The sequence below is a fragment of the Hyperolius riggenbachi genome, chromosome 2 (genome assembly GCF_040937935.1).
Source record: "Hyperolius riggenbachi isolate aHypRig1 chromosome 2, aHypRig1.pri, whole genome shotgun sequence".
NCBI lineage: Eukaryota > Metazoa > Chordata > Amphibia > Anura > Hyperoliidae > Hyperolius > Hyperolius riggenbachi.
In genome coordinates this window covers 208795639-208813441 of record NC_090647.1, presented here as the reverse complement: position 1 = coordinate 208813441, position 17803 = coordinate 208795639, and the positions used below count along the sequence as shown (strand labels likewise).

The 17803-nt window shown below is 42.5% G+C and overlaps 1 protein-coding gene across 1 annotated transcript in view; it reads left to right on the top strand.

The window, feature by feature from the left end:
• Positions 1 to 17803, top strand: part of COL4A1 (collagen type IV alpha 1 chain) — a 234260-nt gene that overhangs the window by 135247 nt on the left and 81210 nt on the right. Inside the window, exons 9-15 of the mRNA XM_068268035.1 lie at positions 7397 to 7477; positions 7640 to 7702; positions 8180 to 8215; positions 8299 to 8340; positions 12258 to 12347; positions 13146 to 13190; positions 15703 to 15762. Of these exons, the coding sequence (XP_068124136.1) occupies positions 7397 to 7477; positions 7640 to 7702; positions 8180 to 8215; positions 8299 to 8340; positions 12258 to 12347; positions 13146 to 13190; positions 15703 to 15762 (417 nt within the window). The remainder of the gene's footprint in view (positions 1 to 7396; positions 7478 to 7639; positions 7703 to 8179; positions 8216 to 8298; positions 8341 to 12257; positions 12348 to 13145; positions 13191 to 15702; positions 15763 to 17803) is intronic.

Below are 17803 nucleotides of genomic sequence, written 5' to 3'. Positions count from 1 at the left end.
TCCTGTTGGTAGCAGGGGAACAGTAGACCTCCCCCACCCACCGTTTTTTAAGAAATTTAGAGTGGAGTTCCGACAAGTGCGTCTCCTGTAATAATGCCACATCTGCTCGTAATTTCCGCAAATGCCGCAATATTTGAGAGCGTTTCTCGGGAGTCCTGAGACCCTTAACATTCCATGAAATTATTGTAATACTCATTGGACATGGGTGTCTGGGTAAAAGAATCGGTTTAGCCACCTCTTGGTGTAATCATTCAATACCTTGGTGTGCAAGGAACAGCGGAAAATTCCCCTTTTAACAAAACCCCTCCCCCCTACTGAACTCAGTTTCCCGTATATATACCTTGTTATTGGCATCATAAATTTAACTGTGCTTAGTGGAAACATAGCCAACAGAAAATATACATAACCTAATCTATATTGTGACTTCACTTCTTCCCTGTGGGTTGACGGCATATCTTCCCATAAACGATCTCCTCTGACCGCCCGAATTCTTCTTATGCATTAACAGTAAATATGATCTAATAGACAGTTTAACATTTTAACATTTTAACATAGCTCCTTTTAGCATTACATATTTACCAATCTGCTGTGCAGTACCCCCATTTATTAATATATGGCACATCGGTCGGGTTATTGCGGATTTTCAATCTGCGCTGTCTTCCGCTCTCTCTGGCCTGTCTTGTGTGATTTGAATATCGCCGGGTTGTAATTTGTCCAGGAACTTTTCTGCTTCGTCTGGTCGCTTGAACAGGTGTTGTTTCCCTTTCTGGTCTGTTATTCTCAAGGTTGCCGGATACATGAGCGCAAATTTTAGTTTGCAATCTACGCATTTTGAGCATGCCTTCGTGAACTTTTGGCGTTGTTTGGACACTTCTAGTGAATAGTCATTAAATAGCCGCAACACCGCACCTTGATATTTCAGAGGTTGTTGTAGTTGGCGGTATGTTCTGATGATAAGTTCCTTTTCTGAGTAGTCCAAGTATTTCACCATTACTACACGTGGCGGCAGATTTTTCTTGGGGTCCCGAGGCGGTCCTACCCTGTGAGCTCTCTCTACTTTATAAGATTGCGTGAGGCCCAAAAGTTGTGGAAGATCTGTGGATGTAAAGCTCATCAGTGCGGGGGCCGCGTGTTCTTCCGGTAGGCCTATTATACGGATGTTGCTCCGGCGAGAACGGTTTTCTAAATCTTGCATTTTGTCATATATTTCTAGATTCTCCCGTTCTAGCCTTCGTATTTTGACGGTATGTGCTGCTTTTTCATCCTCCAAGCTAGAGATTCTTTGTTCCGCCATCTTAATGCGGGTAGCATGTACTTGAATGTCTTTCTGAATCTTTTTTAGTGACTGCGTCATGGCCTGGTGAATCATGTGCTGTAGTTCCGGTGTCAGTTTCTGAACTACTGCTGTTGCTAAATTCTCCAGGTGCTTTCCGTCTATTCCCCCATCTGCTTCGCTTTGTGTCTCCTCACCTTCACTCTCCCAGTCCTGTGCCGCCTGGCCTTCTTGCTCCCATTGCGGCAAAGAGCCTGATTTCTCTGAGCCCTCGCCTCCTCCGGCGGCCATCTTGGTTTTCCGGGCTGTTCCTTGCCTCTTCTGTGAGCGGGTCAGGTATTTCTCCATTTTGTTAAATTTAGCTTCCGATGTGTGCCTTACTGTCTCCTACTCAAGCGGAGCTTGACTGGGGGTGCTGGAACGGGTGCGGGAGCTTGAGCGATCGGGTAAGGTCAGAGGAGCTCTCTCCTTGCCGTCTTCACATCAGGCGCCGGAACCGGAAGTCCAACGTCCGTTTTCAACTGCCAAGCAAGCAGTATCTCCCTCTGTGCATAGAATTCTGCATCCTGCAAAGATAACGTGACAGGTGTAAAGATGTGCCGCCTGTGATACATTTTAGAATGTTAATCAGGGAGAGGAAAATGTTCACACTGGGCAAACTGACTACTGGTAAATTATTTATAAATGAATATTGAAAAAATAAGCATTTTGTAAATGTTACTTTCACCACAATTCCTTTTTACAGAACATGTGTTGCATAGATAGAAGGAAAGGGCTGAGGCTGGCTGTAGTTTTGTTGAGACTTCAATAGCTACAACAGCAAAGGATACTTTCCAATGATAATAGTGATTGGGACGTACCCAGAAATCTTCTATACCATGTGGCAATATCTTGTAAATGTTAATCTGCCTTGGGTTTTGTGCTGCCTGATGCAATGCATAATTATGCACCTATCGCTTCACTGATTGTGTGATTAGTCCAGATATTCCAATACTCCAAGTTATTGTATTGATCAGCCCAAAATTCATCCAAATATCATTCAGGAAAGTGCAAATATTTCAGACACTTTAAAACATTCTGATATCAGTTGAGACAAATGAGCCATTAGGAGTCACCTTGCCTAGGTAAGTGTAAAAGTCAACCAAAGACAAAAAAATTGTTTAGTTTTGGGTAGTGTGGTAAGAGGTTTACAGCCTTCTTTTGGTGTATTGTCCCAATGTGTCCCAATCTGTGTCATTTTTCCTACCTTTTGGGCAAATCTCTCCAAGAGTGACAAGAACATCAACAAATTACATATCTTATTAGTTTGTATTGCTGTCACTTATTTCCTGTTCCATAGAGACAGGAAATGGACTGAAATGTGTAATCGTGATGAAGACAGCAAAATAACCCCTCTCCCCCAAGTTTCTAACCCCTATCCACAATATTCAAAGCTAAACTAAATTCCTGGAACTGAACTTTGACTTGGGTAAGGTGAGCTCATAGTGCAAAGACTGCATCAACTAGTTGCAGAAAAATAATGTCTAGGTGTTATTTCACATGGGTTTGGAGTACAAGGAGCAGATGTCAAGGATAATTTGACATTCAAAAAACAAAGAAGGAACATTTCAATACCTAATCAGAGAATCACAGTATATTGTGTTACCGTGAGAAAAGAGGCAGCCTGAGAATACCAGGAACCCAGTATTCAGTCAGTGTTACAACAATTGAGAATGGAATTTTTAAAATACAAATGTCACATTTTGCAGTAAGTTACCCAACGTTATATGTCTCAAATTAGTGCAAAGGCTGAAATGACATAGAAATATAAAGTATACCTGTCTCATATGGGCATCAAATGAATATTCACTCTTAAATACGTGCAATAGTGATCTATTACCTCTAAATCAGAAAGCAAAAAAGTGTTGTGCTCTGCTCAAGTTGACATTATTAATAATAGCCATAAAAATGTCCCATACCAGAAGAAAACACAAATAACATTTTAAAAAGGGTTTCTATAAGCTGAGAACAGGAAAGTAAGGTATCTAGACAAAACTCTCTCCTAACATGTGGGGAGAATAGGTAATATTCCCCTACCAAGGAAGGTTGCCTCTAGTACCTGCTGCTGATTTTCTTGTTTTGCTGCTTTGATTGCCTACAGCACTGCTGTCACCTCAGTGAGGATGGAACAGTGCCCTATTCCAAAATGGCAACCACCCAGAGCCGGACTTTGGGGGTGGCAAGTGGGGCAATCGCCCCAGGCCCCGCGCCTGAAGAGGCCCCGCACCCTCTGCAGCAGTGGGGAGAGCGGGCATAGTAGTTAAAACTCACGTGTCTTTCTCCGATCCTCACAGCTACCATCTATTTCCTCTCCCAGCATCTGTGTATTGGTAACAGCGCCCCCTATGATAACGTGACCGCATGTCACCATAGGGGGCGCTGTTACCAATACACAGATGCTGGGAGAGGAAATAGATGGTAGCTGTGAGGATCGGAGGAAGACACGTAAGTTTTAACTACTATGCCCGCTCTCCCCACCGCTGCAGCCACCTTCATATCTAACCTGTACTGCGGGGCATCTACCTATCTAATCTATACTGCAGGCACATATCTAATCTATACTGCGGGGCACCTACCTATCTAATCTATACTGCAGGCTGGCACCTATCTAATCTATAATGCAGGCTGGCACCTATCTATCTATCTCATTTATACTGCAGGCACCTATCTAATCTATACTGCAGGCACCTATCTAATCTATACTGCAGGCTGGCACCTATCTAATTTATACTGCAGGCACCTATCTGATCTATACTGCAGGCTGGCACCTATCTATCTAATTTATACTGCAGGCACCTATCTAATCTATACTGCAGGCACCTATCTAATCTATACTACAGGCACCTATGTAATCTATACTGCCGAAACCTACCTATCTAATCTATACTGCAGGCACCTATCTAATCTATACTGCAGGTTGGCACCTACCTATCTAATCTATACTGCAGGCACCTTCCTATCTAATCTATACTGCAGGCTGGCACCTACCTATCTAATCTATACTGCAGGCACCTTCCTATCTAATCTATACTGCAGGCACCTACCTATCTCATCTATACTGCAGACTGGAACCTATCTATCTAATTTATACTGCAGACACCTATCTAATCTATACTGCAGGGCACCTACCTATCTAATCTATACCGCAAGCACCTATCTAATATATACTGTGGGGTACCTACCTAACTAATCTATACTACAGGCACCTAACTAATCTATACTGCAGGGTACCTACCTACCTATCTAATCTATACTGCAAGGCACCTACCTATCTAACCTATACTGCAGGGCACCAACCTATCTAATCTATACTGTGGGGCACCTACCTATCTAACCTATACTGGAGGCACCTACCTATCTAACCTATACAGAGTGTGTGCTTCCACAGCGTGAGTGTGTGTGTGTGTGTGTGTGTGTCCACAGCATATGTCTCTAGGCCCCGCATATGACACTCGCCCCAGACCCCGTGTGCTCTAAGGCCACCTCTGCAACCACCAGTCCTGCTACTTAGCTCACTGGTAAGGTACTTGGATTGAAAGGACCACTGCCCACTTATCAGAGTGGTCAATAGAAGGATCAGGATAGGTGGATATCACTGTACTGAGACTGCTGCATATTTCACTCTGGGCACGGGCAAAAGGCGACCTGAAAATGAAAAGAAGACCAGTGAAGACTGTAGAGAGCCTTACTGGGGTGGGACTTTCACCTTTTATATTCTCACGGGTATTAAAATATGATTTCTGCCCAGACATGAGCTATTAAGTGACTCGCTCTTCACCTAACAGTCCCTGCCTGGCATACCACAAACTGACACCTACACCATCCCTGCCTGGCACACCACTAGCTGGCCCTAATTAGGACTTAGGTGAAGGCATACAAGCTGACGTAGAAGACGGATATACCACCAGGAGAAACTAATGAAGCTAGTAACATACCGGTAGTTCAACAGTTCAGCAGTGTCACATACAAAGTTCAAGAGATAAGTAATCCAGGTATGGCAAGTCTTCATGCAAAGTTATTCAATAGTAATGATGATGGATCTGAGTAATGAAATAGTTCAAGCAGACTTTGCATGCAGTATAGCAACAGGTAATAGTTGATGCAAGTAATGACACAGTTCCTTTCAATCTGCATGCAAAGTTATACAACAGATAGCAGAAGCTCCAGATGATATGTGACAAGGTTTTATGTGAGGTTATACGCACACTGTTACTTGACTGATAAGGAAAGTAGGCTTATACTTATTGTCCAGTTCAAGTGGCATGCAAGGAATATCTGGTAACAGTCCAAGGTCGGTCCAGGCGGCAAGCAAGGGGTGTCCAGTAACTAGCTGAGGTCGGTCCAGATGGCAAGCAAGAGATGTCCAGTAACTAGCAGAGGTCGGTCCAGGTGGCAAGCAAGGGGTTTCCAGGAATCAAGCAGAGGTTAATCCCAACAGAGTAGTCAAATACAAGCCAAGGTCAATATCCAGAATATCAATAACAATAAAGTGCGCACCCAGCAACTAGCCAAAGCTATGCTTATCACAGGCGATGACTGGGAGCACTCTGCAGGTTTAAATACAATACAGCATCCAATCAGTGGCCGGCCACACTCCGCACAACCAATCACACGGCAAGGCCCTGCCTAGGTGTCAGCTGTAGAATCAGCTGACACCGCTCTGTCAGCTGACCGGAGTCAGCTGACTATTGTTTACCTTTGCGGAGGGTGTACTGGGAATGCGCCCTCCGCCTATCAGAATGTGCGGCCTGTGAGCCACCGGCAGCATCATCAGCAGGGAACAAGCACCAAGACCCGGAAGTGGCAGATTCGGATCAGGTCTCGGCGGAATCAACGTTAAAGCGGAATATAACCCAGCATTTCAACTTTGCTTTAAAACATTATTTACAGCATATTATATGAAACCAGCATTTTTTTTTACTAGACCAGCATTGGAAGGGTTACACAGAGAGCTTTAAAGTTCCGTGGAGAGAAATGCAGACACATCTGAAGTTTAGATAGATACATTCAAGTAAACACAAGGTAACAAGTGAGGAATGTTACACACTCTCTGGCTGTCCTCCAGCTCCTGCACAGTCAGAGACGCCACTTGCTACATTGTGTTTACTTAAATGTATCTATCTAAACTTCAGATGAGTCTTAATTTCACTCCACGGAACTTTAAAGCTCTGTGTGTAACCCTTCCAATGCTGGTCTAGTAAAAAAAATGCTGGTTGCATATAATATGCTGTAAATAATGTTTTAGAGCAAAGTTGAAATGCTGGGTTATATTCCGCTTTAACAGGTATATTCCTTATATTAACATTTCTAAACTGATATATTCCTGGGAAATTAGACTTTATTTACATATTATGAGTTCACAATCCAAAATGTAGTATCTTTTGGACACTTTATGCACTATCTCTTGCATATTGGGGCTGTCACTATTATTACTGTATTAGACCATAATACTGTGATTTCCATGGTTTGTGACATAGTAATTATACTGTACATTGTATTTGCTGACTTGCATTGTTGTATATTCACATGGTAGCTGATATACCTGTAATGCTGGGCATACACGGCACGTTTATGTGCTGGAATCGAGCCAGCGGCTCGATTCCAGGGCGTCACGGCTCGACCGCGCGTGCACGCGGATCAATTCCCGCTTGTCCCCGCGGGCACTTCCTTCTCAGCGCTTATTAGCGCTTCGTTTTTGCCTATTGTCCGCCCGCAAGGATCTAGCCGGGAATCGATCCACGCGGTGATCGGACATGTCGGAAATTATCAATCCAGCCATCAGCGGCTCGATTGATAAGAAGAATCTGGGCCGTGTATGCCCAGCATTACACATATAGTACGGCACCAGATTATTTGCATACGCAGCTTTACCTCTAACACCGCCCCCCCTTTTAGTTTTAATTTGTTTTAAGTGTTGCATTTATTCATAATAGAGTACTGAGTGTTATACTGTATCCTGGTGTGACTTTTTGGTCTCTTCCTCTTGTGTACACTGTGGAAAGGACACAGACAGAATCTTGCCTTTGTCTGCAACATGAGACAAACTCAACTGACATTGTTCTTATGCAGTGATTTTTTTTTTAGGGAGAACCAGGAAGTATTATTGGTATGGAAGGACAACTGATGAAGGGAGATAGAGGATTCCCTGGAAGTCCTGGTTTACCTGTAAGTGGTTTCAGCATTTGGGCTTTCTCATAAGCCTTTAAATATGTAATGCATTAAGTTTATTCACTATATGTATTAATTTTGCAGCTCCAGTGTAAACGGGAATTAATTTTCTCACTATTTCACTTTTTAAGTTATAATTGTCTGTTCATGTTCATACAGGGTCCACCGGGATCAATCGGTTTAGATGGTCCAATTGGCCCACCCGGTACCCCAGGTCGCCCAGTAAGTAGATCAGTTATTACCTTTTGTATGAAACATCTCCCATGGTGACCAGGTATGGGTCTACTATATGGCGAGAACAAATAATAAATGGGTCACCCAACACCAGCATAGCCCTCACATATGTTAGAAAACATAAAAGGCAATTTCATTCTCATAAATGTTTATCTATAGAACATTTACATTTTTTCCAGTTTAAAAGAGATGTTTCCAATAGGATCCATTGGTCAGATCACATTTCTGGTGCCTTAATAATTGCAGTCCTGAGTTTGACAGATGTACCATCTAGATAGTTAAATTAGAAACCTGAGCATTTCTTCTTTCCCTCGTATTTTGTTGCCACGTTTTATGCTCTTGTTAAATGTAAATTCAGATTTACAAAGAAACACCAATTATATCTCATATCATGTGTGTATATGATTTTATGCACATGACATAGGTTGTGAGTGTCATTTTTGGTAACTTATTTTTTTATTTCAGGGGTTACCAGGTGCACCTGGTCTACCAGGGTCAAAGGTAAGTACCTTTTTAATCAGTGTTATGTATTAAATGTAGAATGGAAACTCTATCTAAGCCTTTTGTGCATTGCATTTCTGCAGGGCTCTATGGGTTTGAGCTTTCATGGGCCACAAGGCGAGAAGGTGAGTGAACATGCTTTGGTCACACTTGCAAAAAACATACTCATTTTGATGAAGGAGAAATAGTACTTGTAGAAATTCTCCAATTACTCTTGGAGCAGAATATCTAATTTCCATAATGTCATCATCAACATTTGTAGTCCCATAACCTTGGTTGTTAAAGACGTACAATAGTTTAATGCATGCATGTTTATCCGCATGAGTCAACTGTAAAAAAAGCACTGTACAAAATTTACCTCAGCTACTGAAATATCAAAAGAACTGATTTTTTTTAAAATCATTGTTTTTTCCTCTTGGTGCAATTAGTGTTTTTAGATGTGGGAGTCATTTTTTTATCAACCAAATAAGGACAGATGAGGGAAAAGTTAATCCCCTGACCTGCTGAAGTGAAAATACAGTACAGTAAGAAAAGAATACAACTCCTGCGCATATGCAAAGAATATTTGTATTCAATTAAATTTAATCAGCAATATAAGTATTAATCAACTTCAAACAATAAAAAATACACCACCTAAAATATGCATAGGAAGTAATAAATAGATCAATGTTGTTTAAGTATCAAGTTACACTATAAAATCACCACTCATTCATTGCCAATTACTGTAACACCTCTTCATAAACCCTGATTCAAATTGGAACGCTTAGAACCTGTAAAAAAACTCAATCCTAAGACCGGTCCACAAAATAGCAATATAGACTGCTCTCTGTGATTTCAATGTGCTTTACTCGGCATCAAAGTTGTACACAGCACCAGTGCATCCCGCAGTCATGGTTCAACAGGGTAGTACAGTGTGGAATGGACCCAGAACGCAGCCGCAGTTTCCAAAAACAATACACTCACGGATCTTCCTTCTCACAAATAGAGATGTCGCGAACCTCCGATTTTCGGTTCGCGAACCCGGTTCGCGAACTTCCGCGGAAGGTTCGGTTCGCGTAAAAGTTCGCGAATCGCAATAGACTTCAATGGGGAGGTGAACTTTGAAAAATAGAAAAAATTATGCTGGCCAGAAAAGTGATGGAAAACATGTTTCAAGGGGTCTAACACCTGGAGGGGGGCATGGATGAGTGGGATAGACACCAAAAGTCCCGGGGAAAAATCTGGATTTGACGCAAAGCAGCGTTTTAAGGGCAGAAATCACATTGAATGCTAAATTGCAGGCCTAAAGTGTTTTCAAACATCTTGCATGTGTATACATCAATCAGGGAGTGTAATTAGAGTTCTGCTTCACACTGACACACCAAACTCATTGTGTAACACACCGCAAACAGCTGTTTGCGTAGTGATGGCCATGCTGGACTGGTGCGCACCATGGCCAGAGTGCAGGCCGTGGCAGTTTTCCAGCCCATATGGTCGCCGGGCTGTGGTAGCTCAATGACAGAACAACAGTGACTGTCCAGCTGATCGAATTTGGTCTGTCCACAATGAAGCAACGACCTTATTATCTTCTTGTATGTAGGTAGGCATAGGTAGGAGTCCCAGTATAGGTAGGTAGGCATAGGTAGGAGTCCCAGTATAGGTAGGTAGGCATAGGTAGGTGCCTCAGTAGTTAGCTAGGCATAGGTAGGAGACACAGTATAGGTAGGTAGGCATATGTAGGAGTCCCAGTATAGGTAGGTAGGCATAGGTAGGTGCCTCAGTAGTTAGCTAGGCATTGGTAGGAGTCCCAGTATAGGTAGGTAGGCATAGGTAGGTGCCTCAGTAGATAGCTAGGCATAGGTAGGAGACCCAGTATAGGTAGGTAGGCATAGTTAGGTGTCCCAGTAGTTAGCTAGGCATAGGTAGGAGTCCCAGTATAGGTAGGTAGGCATAGGTAGGTCCCCTAGTATAGGTAGGTAGGTAGGTGTCCCCGTATAGGTAAGTAGGTGCCCCAGTAGTTAGGTAGGCATAGGTAGGTGTCCCAGTATAGATAGTTATGGCCCGTACTCACGGGCTGCAGAAGTGGCCTGTCGCCAGCACACGTGAGCGTGCTAGCGACAGGCCGGCGACAGCTTCTCTCCAGGTCCCTCCGCGTACACACGCGGAAGAGGGACCAGCGGCGAGACGGAAGCTGTCGCCGACGTTCCTCCTCCCCCCGCCGGAAGCTCCATTTACCTCTATGGAGGTTGCTGTCGCTAGTCCGCGTACTCACGCAGACTAGCGACAGTTGCGGCGGAGGTGCGGCGGCGACTGTTGCCATGCGATTGAAACTTTCAATCGCATGGCGACAAGAGCGACGGGCGACAGTTCGGGGTGCGCGCGCGTGCAACGGTCCATACTCACGGGCGACCTGTCGCCGCAACACGCGCGCTGCGTGTTGAGGCGACAAAAGTCCCTCGTGAGTATGGGCCATTATGGCCCGTACTCACGGGCTGCAGAAGTGGCCTGTCGCCAGCACACGTGAGCGTGCTAGCGACAGGCCGGCGACAGCTTCTCTCCAGGTCCCTCCGCGTACACACGCGGAAGAGGGACCAGCGGCGAGACGGAAGCTGTCGCCGACGTTCCTCCTCCCCCCGCCGGAAGCTCCATTTACCTCTATGGAGGTTGCTGTCGCTAGTCCGCGTACTCACGCGGACTAGCGACAGTTACGGCGGAGGTGCGGCGGCGACTGTTGCCATGCGATTGAAACTTTCAATCGCATGGCGACAAGAGCGACGGGCGACAGTTCGGGGTGCGCGCGCGTGCAACGGCCCATACTCACGGGCGACAAAAGTCCCTCGTGAGTATGGGCCATTAGGCAGGGCCTGGCTGGCTCAGTAATAACAATTACCAAGGTCCAGCTGCAACAGATAGGGCTGTATAATGTCAGTGTCAGTGAGCAACACACACAAAAAAAAAAACACATCAGGAAAACATTATCTCTCAAAAGAGAGCTGAAGGGTGCTATTTTAGCAATAACAATCATCCAGGAGCAAGCCAAGAGCCTAACTAATCTGTCCCTAGGAGAACAAGTCTGCAGCAGCTGTCCCTAGTCTGTCTCTAGCAGGCACAGGAGTGAGTGTAATGGCCGGCGAGCCTGCCTTAAATAAGGGGGGTGGGGCTCCAGGGCTTAGTGTAGCCTGAATGGCTACAATGTGCCTGCTGACTGTGATGCAGAGGGTCAAAGTTGACCCTCATAGTGCATTATGGGGCGAATCGAACTTCCGCAAAAGTTCGCCTGGTGCAGGCGAACGCGAACCCCCAAAGTTCGCCTGGAACTGTTCACCGGCGAACCGTTCGCTACATCTCTACTCACAAAGTCCCACTTCCTGCAGATTGTTAGAGAGGAGGCAGAGTAGACACTGCTAACAGGAAGCGGGAATGTTACTGGAAAGTCTATGAAGTAGTAGCTGTCCGTGTATTTGCAGACATGTGCATGCCCCTGCCGTAAGTGTTTTCTTAAAAATAAAATTAGGACAATCTGGATTTATTAGAAAGAAAATAAATTCCCAGTTCAGGTAGGTGAAGTTGACTGCAATTACGCAACAGGTAATGTTTCCTGATAGTCTATGTCATGTGATAGCTAGTAAAGATTGGTCAGGTAAAACTTTTTTGTTTCATGCAAGTGCTGAGGATTTCATTAACATTAATGATCATATATGGCAAGTAGTTTTGCCAGCATCATTTAGGCACCATGGTATTAGCGTAGACCTGATTGTTCAGTTAAATACGGTAACTGGACTATTTCTCCTGAATGATGGTTATTAAGATTCCCATGGTAGAAATCCAATCGAATATTGTGTATTTCTTCTAGTCACACTCACAGGTATCTTAATATGATTTGGGAGTTATTTTGGTCTTGTAAATTATTGAAGAAATCCAATCGAATATTGTGTATTTCTTCTAGTCACATTCAAAGGTATCTTAATATGATTTAGGGGTTATTTTATATGGATTGTTTCCCAGCAAATGGGAACCTTTAAGGTTGTACTGACAGTGTATCTTTCTATCCGTTATTCTGTAGGGTGAGCCTGGCCCCCCGGGGCCCCCAGGTCCACAAGGCCCAGCAACAGTTGATGGCCAGAATACATCATCAGTCTTTTTCCGGGAAAAAGTAATTATATTGTGTCTTAAAAAAAACATTTATTGTTATTTCTTTAGTAAACCACACAAACATTTGGATGCTACAGTTGACTATTATATCAAAGCTTGAATGAAAACATTAACCACTTAACAATGCCGAAAAACAGTCAACAAAAGAGAGAAAAAGAAGAAGAGAAAAAAAATTGCCCTAGGGCATTATACATGTCATCTCACCAGCTTTTGTTCCAGGAACGTTGAAAATTATATTGCACTTTTAAACAGAAGAATGTTGGTGATATTTGGTCTCTTACCAGCAGTTGAACCTTCACAGAGATTAAACATAAAGACTGCACTGTGATTAAACTACACAAGTATGAGGACTGTCGCCCATCAGAGCTAATGATTGATCACTCAGCGACAGTTTGGTGCCCGATGCTGTACAGACACATCTCTAGCCTGCTCGTCAGTAGCATCTGTGGCTACAGAGGGGGGTGGAGGGATGTCATGCAGCTCATGACATAGTAGCTTTCTGTGGCAGTATTAGTGAAGAGAGCAATGTGATTGGGCTGCTCGGTTGTCGGTTACTATAGGCCCATCATGCTAGATGCATGCTAGATTGTTAGCCATGGCAGTCTTTATTGGCAAATATGCGCTATTTACTTTGCACAGAGGTAAATAAACAGACGTGCAATTGTTCTGTAACTGCCCATACCCATTATCTTCCAAAGAAGAATTGTACTGTTTACACCGGGGAATTCCATATTGTAATCTAATGTGTATGTAAACCTACTGTTGCTGTGTTTCTAATCTTGATTGTTCATCTTTACAGGGGGATAAAGGAGCACAAGGTGACAAAGGTGACCAAGGAGTTCCTGTAAGTGAAACTTATTTTATGTTCAGTACATACTTTGTTTTTCTTTAGAATCATTTACAACTGTATACTTTCATTCCACTCTACTTGAAGTTTAGCGAGAGGTAATAATAATTGACAATGGCCTTTATTTAATTCATTTTTTCTCCTAAGTTTTCTCATAGGAGATATTTTTACACCTTATCAATTAAATGTCTGTTAAGCCACTGGAAAGCAAGAAAAGACCAGGAATAATTTTGACAGCACTTATTCATCTACTTTTTTGGTACTTTTTCAATTGCAGAGTGCTGAAAAGTAATTTTAAACCGAAGATTAAAAATTATTTACTACAAGAAAACTTAGGAGGAAAAGTGATCTGAATAAGGTCCAGTATGGCTGATCTACTAAAGTTAATTTGAGGTGGAGTACAGTGTAGAACAGTGTTGTTCAACTTCAGGGGGCATGGAGGGCCATTTTTTTCAGACTATGGCCTCAATTCACTAAGCTTTATCAAACACTTTATCAAACGTTTGATAATTTACCTCATGGGTAAAATCTAATTTTGAATTCACTACTGTGTTATAGATTTATTGAACGGTTTATCAATAAAACGTTCAATAAATCTATAACACCTTAGTGAAGTCAAAATTAGATTTTACCCATGAGGTAAATTATCAAACGTTTGATAAAGTGTTTGATAAAGCTTAGTGAATTGAGGCCAATATGGTGCAGGGCCGACTTTAATAAATAGTGTTCTTGCTAGCGCAGCCCCCCAAGAAACAAAAACACAAAATCAGTTTCCCACAAAATACACATAATCTGGCGGCGGCTTCCCACAAGATGCAACAAGATATGCAGTCGGCCTCCTACAAAATGCAACTAGATTGGCAGCAGCTTCCCACAAAATGCAGCTAGATTGGCAGCGGCTTCCCACAAAATGCAGCTAGATTGGCAGCAGCTTCCCACAAAATACAAATAGATTGGCAGCGGCTTCCCACAAAATGCAGCTAGATTGGCAGCGGCTTCCCACAAAATGCAGCTAGATTGGCAGCAGCTTCCCACAAAATGCAGCTAGATTGGCAGCAGCTTCCCACAAAATGCAGCTAGATTGGCAGCGGCTTCCCACAAAATGCAGCTAGATTGGCAGCGGCTTCCCACAAAATGCAGCTAGATGGGCAGCGGCTTCCCACAAAATGCAACTAGATTTGCAGCGGCTTCCCACAAAATGCAACTAGATTGGCAGCGGCTTCCCACAAAATGCAACTAGATTGGCAGCGGTTTCCCACAAAATACAGTTAGACTGACAGCGGCTTCCCACAAAGTCAGACTGGCAGCATCTTCTCACAAAATGCAGTCGGACTGGCAGCATCTTCCCACAAAATGCAGTTAAACTGGCAGCGGCTTCCCACAAAATGCAGTTAGACTGGCAGCGGCTTTCCACAAAATGCAATTAGATTGCAGTGGCTTCCCACAAAATGCAGTTAGATTGGCAGCAGCTTCCCACAAAATGCAGTAAGATTGGCAGCAATTTCCCAAAAAAAGGAAATAAGATTGGCAGCAGTTTCCCACAAAATGCAATAAGATTGGCAGCAGTTTTACATGTCAGTTTAGTAACACTGTTACCATAGCAACGCTTGCATTACTCGAGGACCATGGGTCGTGCTAACAGCGTAACTTGTATTAACGGTAATATTGCGACAGTTCCATGCATCAACCCCATTGGCCCTTATTCTATTCACTTTTTCTACTACATTTTCTCCTAGGCAATATTTACACACTTTATCAACAAAATACTTTTTAAGTCACCAGCAAAGAAAATAATCAGAACAGTGTTGACAGTACCTTTTACCTACTTTTTGCACCTTTTCAATTGCAGTGCTGAAAAGTTATTTTAAACACAAGATGGAAAATTATCTCCTAGGAGAAAAAGTGAATTGGATCGGGCCTATAGTGTGAACGAACAAAGACCAGGGCCCATATGCAATTAACTTTTTCACCTGAGTTATCTCCTAGGAGATAATTTTCATCTTCTCTTTAAACTAACTTTACAGCATTTTAAAATTGACAAAGTACCCAAAAGTTGGTGAAAGGGTACTATCAAATTTATTTTGAGTATTTTCTTGCTTGCTAGTGGCTTAAAAGGTATTTTATGACAAGTTGTGAAAATATCACCTTGGCGAAAACTATGGAGAAAAAGTGAATTGCATATGGGCCCAAGTTTTTTACTGTGCTTTTACCTCATCCTATCCACTGTTTAGTCCCAACCTTGACCTCAGTCTAACTAGCTGAACCTAACTTTTTAACTAGGTACTACTTCTTTTAATTGGTACAGTGATTTGGATGTATCTATAAACCTATCTGTGAATACAAAAACCATGAATGTCCAGTACCTAACTCTTGAACTCATCGTAAATCCTAAAACCACATGTGACCATAATCGCACAAATATTGGGGTGATAGCAATGAATACTATTCACCGATTATAGTTTATTTTATTTTTTATGTATATGGGTAGTTTATTTTTTATTTTGTTTAGGGAAGGCATGGACTGGACCGTTTCGGAGAAAAAGGAGAGCCTGGAAAGCCAGGGCCAAGGGTAAGGAAAAGAGCTGTCTACAAAATGGTTACTTTACAGTTCTAATGTCAGTGTTAATCTCCCATGATTAGTATTATTCAGAGTCAGTATGTTGAAAATAGTCATCAGTAGTAAGAAACTAAACAATGGGAAAACCATTGTGGCCAGTGAAGATGATTCACTAATCGGTATTGCAGTGTAGCCTTTTAGGTTGTAGAGAAATGGAATCACCAGGATTGGTGGAAGTTACTGTTGCCCCATGTGTAGAAATACTCCTAACCATATAGAAGCCATCAGTAGTCCTGTGTTGATAAAAAAAAATCAAGGTAAGTAAAGCAGCAGTATTTTCCTGTAATCTAAGCAGTAGGAAACACCACTGCATGACAGATAAACCTTTGTCAGTATTTAATTCCATAAATAACCCAGCTAATACAATAAGGTGCAGCAGCCTGTAGTAACCAGGCCATGTGAACACCAAGGCAAGTGCCAGCAACCTCTCAATACAGTAGTTATTCACGTAATTAAGGCAAGTATATAAGGCAGTGTTCTGTTTACTTGCAGAGCTCATGGAGAGAGGATAGGAGAGGAAGAAATAGGAGTTTGGAGTTGTATTTTGTAGAAGTAAGGATAGCAGTAATTGTACAGGAAAAGTTAGACAGGGCTGTGTTGCAGCTTTGTTGTACCATGTTCCTGCAGTATTGTATATCTAACTTGTATGTTGTTTGTTTGCAGTTGTTTTTAGTTTCTTTTTTCTGTTAATACTTTCTGAATTCTTCTGAATTCTGCATCTTTATTTTAGGGGAATATTTTTTTTTATTAGTCATGTGTAAAGTTGTAGGGTTTATTTTCTTATCGTATTCAGTTTTTTATATCAGTTTTTTAATTGTGTACTTTTGTTTTTTGCGCTCCATCTTACATAGTTACATAGTTATTTTGGTTGAAAAAAGACATACGTCCATCGAGTTCAACCAGTACAAAGTACAACTCCAGCCCGTCCCCCACATACCCCTGTTGATCCAGAGGAAGGCGAAAAAACCCCCACAAGGCATGGTCCAATTAGCCCCAAAAGGGAAAAATTCCTTCCTGACTCCAGATGGCAATCAGATAAAATCCCTGGATCAACATCATTAGGCATAACTTAGTCATTGTAGCCATGGATGTCTTTCAACGCAAGGAAAGCATCTAAGCCCCCTTTAAATGCAGGTATAGAGTTTGCCATAACGACTTCCTGTGGCAATGCATTCCACATCTTAATCACTCTTACTGTAAAGAACCCTTTCCTAAATAAATGGCTAAAACGTTTTTCCTCCATGCGCAGCTCATGTCCTCTAGTCCTTTGAGAAGGCCTAGGGACAAAAAGCTCATCCGCCAAGCTATTATATTGCCCTCTGATGTATTTATACATGTTAATTAGATCTCCTCTAAGGCGTCTTATCTCTAGACTAAATAAACCCAGTTTATCTAACCTTTCTTGGTAAGCGAGACCTTCCATCCCACATATCAATTTTGTAGCTTGTCTCTGCACCTGCTCTAAAACTGCAATATCTTTTTTGTAATGTGGTGCCCAGAACTGAATTCCATATTCCAGATGTGGCCTTACTAGAGAGTTAAACAGGGGCAATATTATGCTGGCATCTCGAGTTTTTATTTCCCTTTTAATGCATCCCAAAATTTTGTTCGCTTTAGCTGCAGCGGCTTGGCATTGAGTACGATTATTTAACTTGTTGTCGATGAGTACTCCTAAGTCCTTCTCCAAGTTTGATGTTCCCAACTGTATCCCATTTATTTTGTATGGTGCTAGACCATTGGTACGACCAAAATGCATGACTTTACATTTGTCAACATTGAATTTCATCTGCCATGTATGTGCCCATATAGCCATCCTATCCAGATCCTGTTGCAATATGACACTATCTTTCTGAGAGTTGATGATTCTGCACAATTTTGTATCATCTGCAAAAATAGCAACATTACTCACTACTGCATCTACTAGGTCATTAATAAATAAATTGAAGAGCACTGGACCCAGTACAGACCCCTGTGGGACCCCACTGCTAACAGT